This window comes from Meles meles, chromosome 9, assembly GCF_922984935.1.
Source record: "Meles meles chromosome 9, mMelMel3.1 paternal haplotype, whole genome shotgun sequence".
Classification (NCBI taxonomy): Eukaryota; Metazoa; Chordata; class Mammalia; order Carnivora; family Mustelidae; genus Meles; species Meles meles.
This window is the reverse complement of record NC_060074.1, coordinates 20,972,386-20,986,947: the sequence shown is the minus strand read 5'-3', so window position 1 is coordinate 20,986,947 and position 14,562 is coordinate 20,972,386. Positions and strand designations below refer to the sequence as shown.

At 37.8% G+C, this 14,562-nt stretch overlaps 1 protein-coding gene across 4 annotated transcripts in view; it reads right to left on the bottom strand.

The window, feature by feature from the left end:
• The window catches only part of UNC80 (unc-80 homolog, NALCN channel complex subunit), a 227,977-nt gene that overhangs the window by 71,393 nt on the left and 142,022 nt on the right, over nt 1-14,562 (bottom strand). For 3 of the 4 annotated variants that reach the window (XM_046019112.1, XM_046019110.1, XM_046019113.1), the window contains 5 exons: nt 6,280-6,461; nt 5,634-5,765; nt 3,449-3,635; nt 2,696-2,827; nt 850-993 (listed from right to left, as the gene is read on the bottom strand). In XM_046019112.1, the coding sequence (XP_045875068.1) occupies nt 850-993; nt 2,696-2,827; nt 3,449-3,635; nt 5,634-5,765; nt 6,280-6,461 (777 nt within the window). The remainder of the gene's footprint in view (nt 1-849; nt 994-2,695; nt 2,828-3,448; nt 3,636-5,633; nt 5,766-6,279; nt 6,462-14,562) is intronic. The other variant, XM_046019111.1, reaches the window with a different exon arrangement.

Genomic DNA, 14,562 nt, shown 5'->3' with positions numbered 1-14,562 from the left:
AAGGTGTGAGAATTCTTTTTCCCCTGAATCTTTACCAACTACAGATATTTTCATCTAGGATAACCTTTGTATGGTAGCTACACTTGTAGTGAGCAGGGCATAACATACAGAGAAGCTGAATCACGATGTCGTACACCTGAAACTAATGTAAGTAACACTGTATATTGACTATACTCAAATAAAAAAAAAATAAAATGGAAAAATATTTGCACTTTTTTAGATGAAACGTAAAATTTCATTGTTGTTTTAAACAACAACGTTGTTTACAGATCGTATTGACCATTGGTCTGTGTATTTATATTCTTTACCCATTTTTCTGTTGGGGTTTAAAAAACATCATTATTGAGCTCTAAGGCTTTTTAAAATAACAACATTAAAAACACGGGCCTGTTGTCTATCACAAAGATCCCTCATCTTTACCCCTCATTTATCATTTCATTTTGCAACTATTCTCTTGAGGTAGTGTATCTGGAAAGGTAATCAAGTGGGACCAGATGGCATTGGTGGTATCAACTAATAACTAAGATTTTCTAAGGTGGCTAGAATTACTACTTGATTTTCATGCGGCCAAATAAATGTTATTTGATTCTCTGATCCTCAACAATACTTCCGGAATCCAAGTATTTATTTTAAATACAATTTTTTGGTCATAAAGGTAGTGGGACATGGAGATGAAGACATTGATAATGTTAGTAGAGTGTACTACAAATCTGTAATTGTAATATGTACACAAAACAATTCAACATGTGACCAGTGGTTACTGTCTTCAAGAGCACCGCACTGTCCTCCAACAGATAGCTTAAATATTTTATTAGAGCTATTGACGGTTTCACTAATCAAAACGGATACCTGCTACTCCATCTTCCCGCACTTCACCATCCTCCATTAGATGAACGATGGGGAGCACCGCTGCACAGATGCATGCTGGGAACACTGCTTGAGGAGGCTGAGGCACATGGTGGTTTGGTGTGTGTTCAGTGGTGTGTTCCTCATCTGAACAGAGAGATCATCGGGATGCTTTTCTCAGTATTGTAATTCTAATGCAACATTTCTCAGTTCAAACTTTCCTATTTAACCTTCTTTTGGTTATGGGTATCTAGGTGTCTCAGCACCATTTGTTGAAAAGACAATTCTTTCCTTACTCTATTTTCATGGTACCCTTTTCAACCATGAAATCAACATGAATGTGATGGTTTAGTTCTTGTTGTTCAATTCTATTCCATTGATTTACTGTCCTTCCTTATGTCGAGACCACACAATACAAACTGTTGCCGCTCTGCAGTAAGTTTTGAAATTAGGAAATGTGAGTCTTCCCGCTTTGTTCTTCATTTCCAAGATTATTTTGACTATTCAAGTATGTCGAACCATCATACTTTTTGGTAGGAATGTAAAGTGATGCAGTTACTTTTGAAAATAGCTTGGCAGTTTATCCCACAGAACTTGTACATAACTGTTATAGTAGTATAATTTAGAATAGCCAAAAAGTGGAAACAACCCAAATGCCCGTTAACTGGTGACTTAATAAACAATGTGGTATAGCCATATAATGGAACATTATCTGGTAATGAAGAACTGATATATATGTGACCACAAGGAGGAACCTTGAAAATATTCTGACTGGAAATATCCAGTCACAAAAGGCCACATATTATATGACTCTATTTATATGAAATGTACAGAGTAACAAATCCATAGAAATAGAAGATAATTTCTTTCCACAGGTGGGAGAAAGGGTGGATGAGGAATGATTGTTGATGGGTATAAGGTGTCCTTTCGGGATGATGAAAATATTCTAAACTATTTATGGTTAGAGGTGCTAACCATTGCATAATGGTTGCATAGTATTGTATAATAACCAATGCATTGTATACGCCGAAAGGGTGAGTTTTATGGTACATGAATCATGCCTTAATAAAATTTTATCTGTTATGAAAAATATAATTGAACCTTTGGCCCAATCCCTGTAAGTTGTCATTAATTAGCATTGGTCATTTGAAGTTCCCAAGGGTTACACAGCCAAGGGTTGAGGACCACTGGTTTCTGTAGAACTTTTTAATAACTTTATAAATCAGTGATGAAATTTGTGTAATCATGAGCAGCAAGTCCCAGACAGTTATTCACGATTAGAGAAAACATATTTTTTAAATTCGTGGAACTAAAGTGTATCATATCCTCCCCCCTCCAGAATCAGGTTTCATTATAGGAGTAACATGAACTCTGGTTTTCCTTTGATCGTTAAATTATTCCAGAACAACATCCTAAAGCATCCTACTCCATCCCAGGTAGATTTTAAAAATACTGATGTGTGGGTCCCATTCTTAGGAATCTTGATTTAGTCTTGGGTGTGGCCTGAATATATTTTTAAAGCTCCTCACTTGATTATAATGTGTAGCCAGGGTTGAAAACCCACAGCAGTATGATTGTTTGCAATGTAACTAAAATAGAACCAATTATAAAGGACAATTGCTAGATAAAAATATTTTTTAGGCTACCACTCAATCTAATACTTTTTTTTTTTTTTTTTTTTTTAGTATATGTGCTGCCGAAGCGAGCACTCTAATACTTATTTTTTGAACTTCAAGTCCTGAGACAAGTTATTTAATGAAGACAGTGAAGTGTAGTAAGAATACTAACTGGCAAATGTTTCAAAACACGAGTCATGGGGAATAAATAACATATTTCTAAGAGGACATACCTTCAGCACTAACAGCTGAACGCACAGACCAGACTGACCCTCGGCGGAAGGAGTAATTCCTGTGGGAAGTGCTGGAGGTACAGGACGGACTCACAGACAGTCGACGGGATGCCAGATTGGTGACTTCTTCTACTGGCAAAGAAAATGGGGAATGTGACCTTTGGTTTTGTAACAAAGTTGCATCATCACAGCTATAGCTGTATTACATCACAAGTGAATACTGCTCTCTGAGCATAAGACTCAAGTAATTTAGAGTGTACTTAACAAATAGAAAAAAATCTTTTAGAAAGACAGACAGAAAATTCCTCCCATAGATTCCACAAAAACAGAGCAGAGAATCACTGAATTAGAATGGTTCATAAATTATTTCTGATGCCAACCAACAAACTGGTTGCATTTGTGAAGGTTATAGTTAATGGACTAACCCCATTTTTAATGATGAAAGATTGACTGCATTTACTTTAATACACACTCTGAATTTAGCTGTTCTCTGAATCATAATCGCTATTGGTCCATTATCATATTGGTTCATTCAATGTGACTCAATCACTCCTCTAGAAACAGGCCAACTCCCAAAATGAAGAACATAACAGCTTTCCTCTTTCTTTTGCTAGTGTTAGGAGGTGAGAGAGAGAGACACAGAGGGTGCATATCACCTCACATCACACAAAATCATTAATGTTCATTTCAAAGCCAGTCCTTTCCATTTCCTGTGCCTTAGCCCCCCCAGGAAGTCCCATGTGTAGGGGGCACCTTCTTCTTCTGGCTCTGAGTTGGGCGTGCAGGTGGGCTCGTAACAAGCCTCCTGGGTGATAGGGATGGCGGTGATGAGGCTGGCTTCTCTACCAAGACGTTTCTTCTCTTCCTCCTGTTGCAAGTTCTTTAAGATGTGTTCTGCTCTCTGATGGGAGCGGGACACAGCCCGGGCTGAAAAGGATTTCTATGGAGACATGAAGACCAATTTATTTTATAGAAACTGTTCTGCAAGGTCATAGCCATAAAGAGTGTTCCCATAGAATTACACAACTGTGGCACTTTGCAGAAAATGGAAAGGCACCCGTGGTTTAGTTTCATGGCCATTTGTTTGTTTTTTTTCTGCCAGGTTTCCAGGTTGTGTGTAACTAAGTTATTCATTTTCATTCAATCAGAATAATTCTTCAAGAATATCTTTAAGTTTTGGGATTTCACCTTTAGAATTTGGGGTGATATCAATGATTCACTCTTTAAACATTCAAATCAAATAAAAAATTTTAATACTCTCGTCCTTTCCACAACTTTTTGAAACGGTTTTAAATGAAGGACATTTATTTCACAAGGTTAATAAAAGGGAAAGAACCACGGAGAGAAGGAGGAATGGGATATCTCACATAAACCAAATAGTTATATGATTCAATTCATGTTTGTATCTCAGGTATCTACCACACCATAAACACTTAATTATAGTAGGCAAATAGAGTGACACACTGCAAATATTCAACAATATTTATAGGAACAAAGTGAATAGAAATTATGAGAATTGACAGCATTACTAAGGTTGAATACAGGATCTTTACATAAGACTAAAAGTGTCCATTGCTGAAAGGTGCAGGAGCAACTAAGGGCATTAGGTGGGCCACATGGCAATTTATTGGCAGGTCAGAGGTTAAGCTGATTTATTATATTAAGGTAAAGTAATAATTGTGGAATGAGAGAAAGAAAACTGGATATAGAGTCTGGGGTCTTGGTTTCAAATGCGTTGCGAACTTGGTATACAGAGAAATTACATTCTCTATCCAATAACCAATATTCATTGGTTCAAATGACGTCATTGCCTATGCAGGAGACAAATCCAAGATCCTTACATCAGTGATTCAGATGCTGGATTTTCTGTATAAACATTTTTATGGGTAATGAGCTCAAACAGTTCTTCAAAGAAAACTACAATGCCTAGCAAATGTGCAATGTACAAAAATGTTCAACCTAACTTCATACATTGAAGTGACTTTTTAAAAAATTGCAAATAAAAAAACCAATGACTTTGTTTTCTGCCACTCAAAGTGGCATTAAAAAAAAATACTAGCTGATTTGAATAAAGATGACACACTTTCCTTTTCCATTGTATATGGGTAAAATGGTAAAATCTTCCTGGGGCTATTTTGGGTGGTGTATCAAAAATCTTAAATATTTATATACTGATTATCCTAAATTCCATGGGAATTTGTAAAAAAAAATAGTCATGGATTTGTGCTGAAGAATATATCTATTTTCTTTTCCTTTTTTGATTTTCCATATTTTCTACATTATTCTTGTAATTCAGAAAATTCAACAGGTGAAAAATGCATATTTTGCACTCCTTTTTTTCAAAAAGCACTTATTCTTGGTTCTTGTCTATGAATGGACAGTTCTCTCAACTGTTGGTGAATTCTATTACATGTAGCACTGATATACTAGAGTACAAAAGACCCGAGGTCTCAGAGTGATGTTTGTGATGATGATACCAATGATCAACAAAGTGAAGAACAGACCAACGTCCAAACAAGGAAATAAGAGCTGCCAACTCAGTTCTTTTTCTTATTCATCCAGGGTCAATCTCATTACCTTTTGGGTAGCTTAGATATTACAGGTTAGATGAATATCTTTGTTTTATAATAACTAGAGACAAAAGTGCTATACTTGGACAAGAAATCAATGGCGAATGCTTTTAACAGTTGTGAAAGGTGGCTGCTACTGAGATCATAAAACAAAAGTGTGTTGGCTTAGAGGTCTGCAAATGCTCACTAACTACGGCATATTAGTTCCTTCTATTCTATTCACAAGAACAAAGATCTTTCATGGCTGATTCTCTGTGCTATGACATTCTGATGACAAGAAGGAACAGATTTTCTCATGCACTCATTGTCCTTCTTACACGGACACCGCAGAGCCTGCAGTAATGAGAAAGAAAGTGCCTGTTACTCACAGACTGGTCTTCATTAATGGGGTCCTGGACACTCCCGCTGCATTGAGGGACCCAAGGGGGGTCAAACATTGGGACAGATGGCATTCCAAGCACTGGTGAGGGCAGGGTGAAGTTTATACTGGGAGGCGGGATCTGTTAGTTGATATCAGAAGAATGAAGTAAGATGGAAAATAAGCTAGAATGAGTCGAAGTATAATTACGAAATCATCTTGTAGAGTACATGATGTTACAGAGCACAGGGTGAATGTCTTTTGGTCTCAGTTTAGTCATTAAAAAAATGGACAGTTTCAAATATATGATCTCTATTTGTGTTAATTACCCCATCCTCCAAAAAATATCTATCTGTATAAATATAGCAAAGTATCTCAAAGATGATACCCCAAACTTTTATGGGCATACCTCTGGGATGGTAGTGGGATCCTGAGGTTTATAGAAACTTGATTTTCATACTCTACCACTCTTTTATATTTCAGTATTTTTTAAAACAAGAATTCATTCATATATGAGTTAGCTTTACTTATATAATCACAGAAAAAAAGAAAAAGAAGCATCTCTTGGGCCATACACTGTAGATTTGAGGTTCAAGGATTTAAACAAGCCTTAGGTAGGGTTTGCAAATCTAATTCCTATGGCAGAAGTATCTCACCTTGAAAATCTGCTGTGCTCCTTCCTCCATCCGGGGCCAGACCTGGTAGCGAAACCTCCAGAGTGTGTGGAATTTGAGAACAGCGTTCAGCCTCTGTACTGTCTCTGGGTGGTGGAACTCAGACATCAACATGTCAGACACAGCCTCAGGGACTTTCACCGCACACAGCAGGAACATGGCAGCTAGAGATAGCCAACAGTTCATCAGCTACACATCTTTTAATTTTGCTTGGACCTGGGGGATGGGGAGAAGTGGGGAGCTGTTCCTATCTCCTGAAAATGACTCCTGAGCTAAGGGAACCAGGCCACCAGGACTGGTGAAAGCAAATCTTCTTTCAGCCATTGAAAACCAAACATGATCCTTTGCGTCACCCACCATCTTCCAATATCCGGCGAAGGCAGTGACAGCATGATATTTCCGTAGAACACCTCACTCCGAGCAGTCTTACTTTGGCTCACAGTGAAAAGTGAATGTGAGAGGAAGCAAATGAAAAAAGGAAACAATATACCAAAATATCCTTTTTAGAAAATGCCAAGAATCATGTCATAGTAATCCTGGGATAGTGCATAAAAATGACCATTAAAAACTGTCCCTGCTATATTAAAAATAAAATCCACATTGTACATGTATTAGAAACCTCCACTCTTCTGAGAGATAGAAGAGACTGTGAAGCCAAAAGGGATTTCATGAATCATAATACCATTTGATTATGAAATTAATATGATTTCATGAATCATAATACCGTTTTTTAATTTTGGGAAAAGTCAAATATCAATAAGACAAAGGCCAAGCATTACAGTAAGTTACAAAGTTAATGAATAATGGGGCAGAAAAATACACTCTGTATCATAGACGCATGAGTCAGTGTCCATCATAAAAACACAATTTAAAATCTCTCTTGCAGTTTTCTTCCTGGATCATCAAAACATACTCAGACAATTGTGTCAGGACAGCTGGGGTTGAGGGCCACCTCTGAAACCCCTCTGCTATGTGCTCCTGGGAGAGCCTCTCCACCTCTCTCAGCCTCTGTTTCTTTAGGGGCAGAATATCAGTGATGGTGATGATGATGATGATGATGATGATGATGATATTTGCCTCCAAATTTGTTGTTAGAATAAGGTACAATAATGCATGAGAAAGAGCTCTGTGACATGAAGAGTATGAGAAGCTTCTAACACCTGTCTTATTTTCTGGAGGCAATGTGACATATGGGAGGGACATCTATGTGTGCAGTCAGAAGGCCTGGGTCTGGTGTCCCGGCCCCACTGCTTCTGATCTGTGTACACTCAGATAATTTCCTTCAACCCTCTGAGTTGCCATTTGCTCACATATAAAGTGGTTATTACGAGGGTCAAGTAAGACCACGTGTGTGCTATGGTTCTTTAAGAAATGTTAGCTCTTGTGACAATTAGTGTTTGAAAATCCTTTTCTTTATCCTATTAGTTTTTTAAATTTCTACTCTCTCTCCTTTCTTTACTTTTCTTTAAAATGTGCTCTACTCTGTCTCAATTTTTATTCGCCATGGTCTCTCTTTACATCATTGCAAGCTGGAGTTCTATCTACTTCAACCCCTGTCCTGAAGCAGTTTTCTGGTAGTGCTCACTAATCAGTAGATCCACTGGTACTTTTTATAGCATTTGTTTCCTTTCAGGTTTTAACATTTTCATGACCATCTCCCTGAAGAGCTATCCTTTGCTTGCACAGTTTGAAGTTGAGTTCTCCTACTTTTCTGGTAATTTTCCAGGGTTTGCTGCTGGGCACTGCTCTTCCTGTCCTCTGAAGACAGAGAAGGCCAGTGGCTTAGTATCCAACTTTCTGCTCTTTATTCCATAGATTCTTCCTCCAGAAATCCCATTCATGCTCACAGCTTCAGCTGCCTCAAAGATCAGATTTTTCCCCAAGGTTATCTCTACCTTTGCCCTTTTCTCATTAGTTTTAATGTCATGACACCAAAGATTCATCTTCTAATCATCTGAAACCAATCTGCTTTACTTGTTGCTGCCATATTCAATACATACTCTACATACAACACTACTCTTTTTTTTTTGAGAACCCGTGAATGGTTTTCTACAGTTCAGTGGAAAGTTCATACTCCTATGAGTGTCATTCAAGGGCTGTTACAATCTCAGTCCCACTCACTTGTCTAATACCATGGACTGGAGACCCCTCTACAAAAGGCATCCCAGTCTCAATTCCTCCTCAGGCTTCCCAAATAAGCCCCATGCATTTCCACACCCCGTGAGGCTTTGCACATGCCATCCTCTTTCTTCTAGCTTTCTTTAAAGCCCAATCTACCTGTTCATATCTTCAACGGAAGTTTCCATGGCCATCTCTTATTTGAGAGCGTGCCCTGACGCTCTCTCAGAAACATGTGGTAGAGAAGAAAAATCCAAGCTTTAATGCAAACAAAAATATTTTACAAAGACATTTGTTGTAATGTAGTATAAAAAGCTGAAATGTCCCAAAATTTCCATTAGTAGTCTAGGTTAATTGTTATGACCATTCAATGAAATATTTGGTGGGCATTAAAAAGAATGAGGTGAATCTTTTAGCTAATGCTAAAAAAATGGTCTCCTAGGGAATGCTTCTAACCACTTCTCATTTGGGGCTGCCCAATTTTAATTGATTTTTGCTCAAATAAACTCTTCAGATGTTTAGTTTACCCTAGTTTATCTTTTAACAGTTCTAGTGTCAGAAGAGGGAACTGAAGGAGATGCTGATGGCCCCCTGGGGCAATTAACAACCAGGCATGGGTACCTCTGGAACCCCTGACATTGCAAACTTTATTTTAACTTCTTTTTTTCTGAGAGAGAGAGAGGAGTAGGAGCTTGGGGGGGTGGGGTGGGGGGGGAAATAGAGGAAGAGAGAGAGAGAATCTTAAGCTGGGCGTGAGCCCAACACAGACCTCGATCTCACTGTCCCAAGATCATGACCTGAGCTGAAATCAGGAATAAAACTGACTAAGCAAGCCACTCACCCTGGCATTTCTTTTTCCATACTGGGTCTGAAAACTGGTCAGAAGTAGACTGAGTCAAAGTGACTTCTGAGGACTGATTCAGATTTAGAGATTTAGCTGGGTCTGGAGTCACATTGGGTCTAACCTAAACTAGACTGGTCCAGTATGAAGCCTCAGGTAAATAAATTTTGTTTTAAGGCTGAACAAGTAGGTTTACTTAACCAAAGATAATCTTGAATGACAGTGGCCACTGTGGATCACTTTGAACCATTTTAGAGAAACTTATCCATTTATGAAATGCCATAGAGAGAAAGCTGTCTCAGCCAGGCACTCACTTTTGCATCATCTTTGCCCCCTCATGTGTCCATGGGATCGCTCAATACTGCCAGAAATATTTACTGTTTGTCCTAGATGAAACCTGACAAGTTATTCAAAAAGATTTTTTTTAAGAAGCTCTATGGTCAGAAGTTGGCCAAATTGGAAACTGATATTCAGAGCTCGATAGGAACTTTTGTTTTTAATGCCTTCTCTCCTAAATCAAAATGAAACTGTGTGCCCAGAGGGAAAGTAAAACATTCTGAAACCATTGAGGAAGGAGTTACTAAAACATTCCAAAGAAACAACTGTAAGTCTAGAATTTAGGAATCTTTTGATTTCATCTTAGTTGAAGATCTTCTCCAGGATATAAAGAAGCGATTTGGGGATAATGTAGTTAGATGGCTGGGTAAGCATCTTGACATTTAAATTACATCCCAGTTCTCTGAAGAATTACCAAGTGTACTTGTCTAACAAATCGAGTCTTTACAAAAACAGAAATGCAGACTTAGAAACAATTCAAAGCCCAACTATCCTTTTTACCAATCTCTAAATCCCTATTCATCCGAAAAGACTTTCAGATATTGTAAAAAATGTGGATTTAGGAAACAGAAGCCCTTCTTGAAGAAATTTATATCCTCTCTCTGTGCCTTTGAGATGTAAATGTTGTATCTGGTTTTCCCCAGGAACCCAGGGCCATCTCTTGAAATGCAAACTTCATGGAGATAATTCTTTTTTTTTTTTAATTTTTAAATTTTTTATTAACATATAATGTATTATTAGCCCCAGGGATACAGGTCTGTGAATCACCAGGTTTAAACACTTCACAGCACTCACCATAGCACATACCCTCCCCAATGTCCATAACCCCACCCCCTCTCCATACCCCCCCACCCACCAACCCTCAGTTTGTTTTGTGAGATTAAGAGTCTCAGGGTTTGTCTCCCTCCCAATCCCATCTTGTTTCATTTTCTCCTTCCCTACCCACCAAACCCCCCACATTGCTTCTCAAATTCTTCATATCAGGGAGATAATATGATAATTATCTTTCTCTGATTGACTTATTAGGGAGATAATTCTTATCAGAAAAGTATATAATGGGCCACTCCGCATGACCCTAGCGCAGCTCTTTTGCCCTTGGGGCCTGACCCTTGCTTTAATAAAACCATCTTTTTGCAAAAAAGATGTCTCAAGAATTCTTCCTTGGCCGTTGGCTTTGAACCCTAACGTCCTTCCTACACCAATGTGATCTAGAATAATCTTTGATAAAGAAAAACTAGTTTAGGGGTGCCTCGTGGCTCAGTGGGTTAAAGCCTCTGCCTTCAGCTCAGGTCATGATCGCAGGGTTCTGGGATCAAGCCCCGCATCATCTCATCAGGCTCTCTGCTCAGCAGGGAGCCTGCTTCCTCCTCTCTCTCTCTCTCTTTCTGCCTGCCTCTCTGCCTATTTGTGATCTCCGTCTGTCAAATAAATGAATAAAATCTAAAAAAAACAAAAAAACATAAAAAGGTTTACTAAAAGTCAAAGGAACTCACATAATTGCTGTTGTAGAATTTATCAGCAAGAAAGATAAGTTAAAGTGATTAGCTGTTCAACGTCTTAAGAAATTTTCATGTGTAAACATAATTGTTAAGAATTAAGTAGATGTAAGATTTACTATGCAGAAGAATATACTTCTAGAAATTGTGAAATTATTAATAAATTTGTCAATCCGGGGGCGCCTGGGTGGCTCAGTGGGTTAAGCCGCTGCCTTCGGCTCAGGTCATGATCTCAGGGTCCTGGGATCGAGCCCCTCATCCGGCTCTCTGCTCGGCAGGGAGCCTGCTTCCCTCTCTCTCTCTCTCTCTCTCTCTGCCTGCCTCTCTATTTACTTGTGATCTCTCTCTGTCAAATAAATAAATAAAATATTTAAAAAAAATAAATTTGTCAATCCGAGAATGTTACTATAATAGTCCACAATTGTTTACTTCTTAGTTGCCACAGGAATAAAGGATTCTAAGGGTTAAGAACCCTAATCAATATATGTAATTAAAACTACTTAGAAATAATAAGGTTGAAAAATAGGTAAATAAAGTAAAATGACCACTTGTTCCAGATTGAGGAAGATTAAAAAAAAACGTAGAACAAAATCTGAATGGGCATGAAAAAAATTATAGAAAATTTGTAGAACAGGAATCTTGGAAAGTAAATTTTACATGTGGTTATGCTGACTAAAGTTGGTACAGATGTATTTAAGTTTTTAAATAATGAATTTTAATATTAAAAACACACTAGTAAAAAAGTTAGAATTTGGTTTTGTCTCGGCTGAAAAGCCAAACTTTTCTTTGACTATCAGTCTGCTTTTCATAAAAGATTGTGAAAAGTATTCTTTAACCTTTTGGGTAATCTACCTGGAAAGCAAATGTTTTGTGTCTTACCAAAATAATTTACTGTGTTTCATGTTATCTTTATCAGGGTCTTTGATCGCTTAAGAAAACCTTTTTTTTTTTTTTTTAAGAGAGAATGGAACTTGGGTGGGGAGAGGGAGTGAGGGAATCTTAAATAGGCTTCCCGCCCAGTGCAGAGCCCCCCAGGGGGCTGCATTTCAGGACTCTGAGATCAAGACCCGAGCTAAAATCAAGTCAGACACTTAATCCATGGAGCCACCCAGTTACCCCTATATTTGCATTTAAAATCTATTATGGCTTTAGTTAAATAAGTAATTAAGTATTATTTCATAGTGATCTGAGATTCTACTTACTCAAATGTTCAAACCTTTTGACATTTTGGCAACTTCCCCAAACTGAATTCTAAATGAAGTCTCTTTGATTTCAAAGTAACTGAGTTTTCGCAGAGGGTCCCTAGAAAACCTCAAAGAATTTGTCTCTCACCCTGTAAGAGAGATGTTAAACTAGGTTTATTTGATGTGTTAAATTATGTGGGAGCACTGTCAAGTGAGAATTGACAATAAACTTCTGAAGTTACAGGTGTATGGAAATATATTATTAATATGGGTATTCCAGAAATTGTTCCAAGTTTCTAGAAAGTTGTCAATACTCTCATCCAATTATTATCCTAAATTATTATGTACCACAGACATAACTCTTTTTCTTTATCAAATAAACTTTCATCAGATCTTTAATCATGGCTACTTTTTTAAAGGTCTTTCTATTTACAGACAGTTACTGTTTTACTTTGATGCTTTTGTAAAGTGCTTCATCTTCAAAAAGATTCATGGTAATATCATAAAATTGAACTGCTTAAGAATTTCCAGGACTAATGGAAAAAATGACTCAAATAGAACAAGAATTAATGATATGAGATTGAGTGGACTGATGAAGGTGATTATAATTTTTTTAACCCTTTTTCTTTGAAACATTGCTGGTTCCTTAATGTTTAAATTTTCCAGATTTCCAGGAATGTATTTTCTCTTTTCTCTTAAGCTATCTATGACTTACAGTAATTTTACAAAGTATATTGCTATAAACAAAATGGAAACATTTACTTTTTCTCCTTACCTGATTCCTCCAGAATTCAGAAATTCAGTGAGTATTCTTATTTTTATGGCAATATAATTATTTGCATAAGTTCAATAAGAACCTGTTTTCAAATAATAGGGGAAAACTGGAAACATTGGTTTTTATTACCAAGGCTTTGACTGGAATGTTCTATTTGAGGAGATGCATAAAATCAGATAATGACCAGACTGTTTGAAGGGACTAAGGTTGACTTTATGGAGCCAACAAAAATGCATTGGAAAAACTGGCCTGGTATCTTGCTTACAGGATTCCCAGCAGCCTTCTCAGGTGACTAAGGAAGGCCATTTCCTGGAAGGCCCAAGAAACTTAAGATATCCCAGGAACCTCAAGAACAGAGGAATTCAGCCAAATCAATAGGTATTTTAGGTGAAATCTGATGGTGAGTTCTTCACTTGGTTTCTTTGCCTGGAAAGGTTTTTAGAAGTTCAATCTAAGATTCCTTATAAAAAGCTTTAGCAAAACAGATTTGAAAAAAGCCTATAGAATCAATCACTATTCCTACTGTACTTATACAAATAATCAGGCCGTGTTTAATGAGATTAGACTAATTTTTGCAAACAAATCAGCCTTCCTATGATTATCTTTGATCAAAATGAGGGTGAGTGTAGAGAAAAAAAATGTGTTTCAGTAACAAATTGTAATACTTGTGGATATCAGATTCTAGTCCTATTAATCGTTTTTTTAAAAAGATTTTACTTATCTATTTGACAGAGATCACAAGTAGGCAGAGAGGCAGGCAGAGAGAGAGGGGGAAGCAGGCTCCCTGCTGAGCAGAAAGCCTGATGTGGGGCTCGATCCCAGGATCAAGGAATCATGAACTGAGCTGAAGGCAGAGGCTTTAACTCACTAAACCACCCAGGGGCCCCCCTGTTAATCATTTTTGACATTTCGCTATTTATCTGTACACTAAACTGGATCTTGAATTCTTCTAGTTCCTCAAATATCTGGTTCCAACTCCCCAAACTAATACTTCTCACCTTCTGATTTGGAATCACTAAGAACAAAGACTGCCCTTGAACGTTCTTGGAAGGGATAATACCAACTCCTCCTTACTAACATTCTTGTAAGGGATAATACCAACTCCTCCTTACTATCCAGATGGCAGCCAAACTTCAGGGACTTGAATGGTAGGTCTACATCCCTCATTAGAAAGAGGTCCTCTGAACTCCTGGAAGTGCACGCCAGCTGGAGATCTAAAATTAAAATTGACCAGGGAGGTTCCTCCTCAGATGCAGATGGCATCCTGGGGACAGCTCTCCCAAGATCCCAGAGCAAGAGCATCATCTCCAGTATTAAATCTTCATTCTTGTTGCCTTTTTGCTACTTGATTTTCTCTTTGGTAGTGAGCAGGAGAGACAGTGTTCCCTAACTCTGCGACTATGGCTGGATCTGCTAAGGCCCTAGCTGTGCAACAAAATCTCCATATTTCCCTGCTAATTGGTTTTAGATAGTAGAATTGCTTTCCTTCTCAACTGAGCACAGAATCTGCTGTGC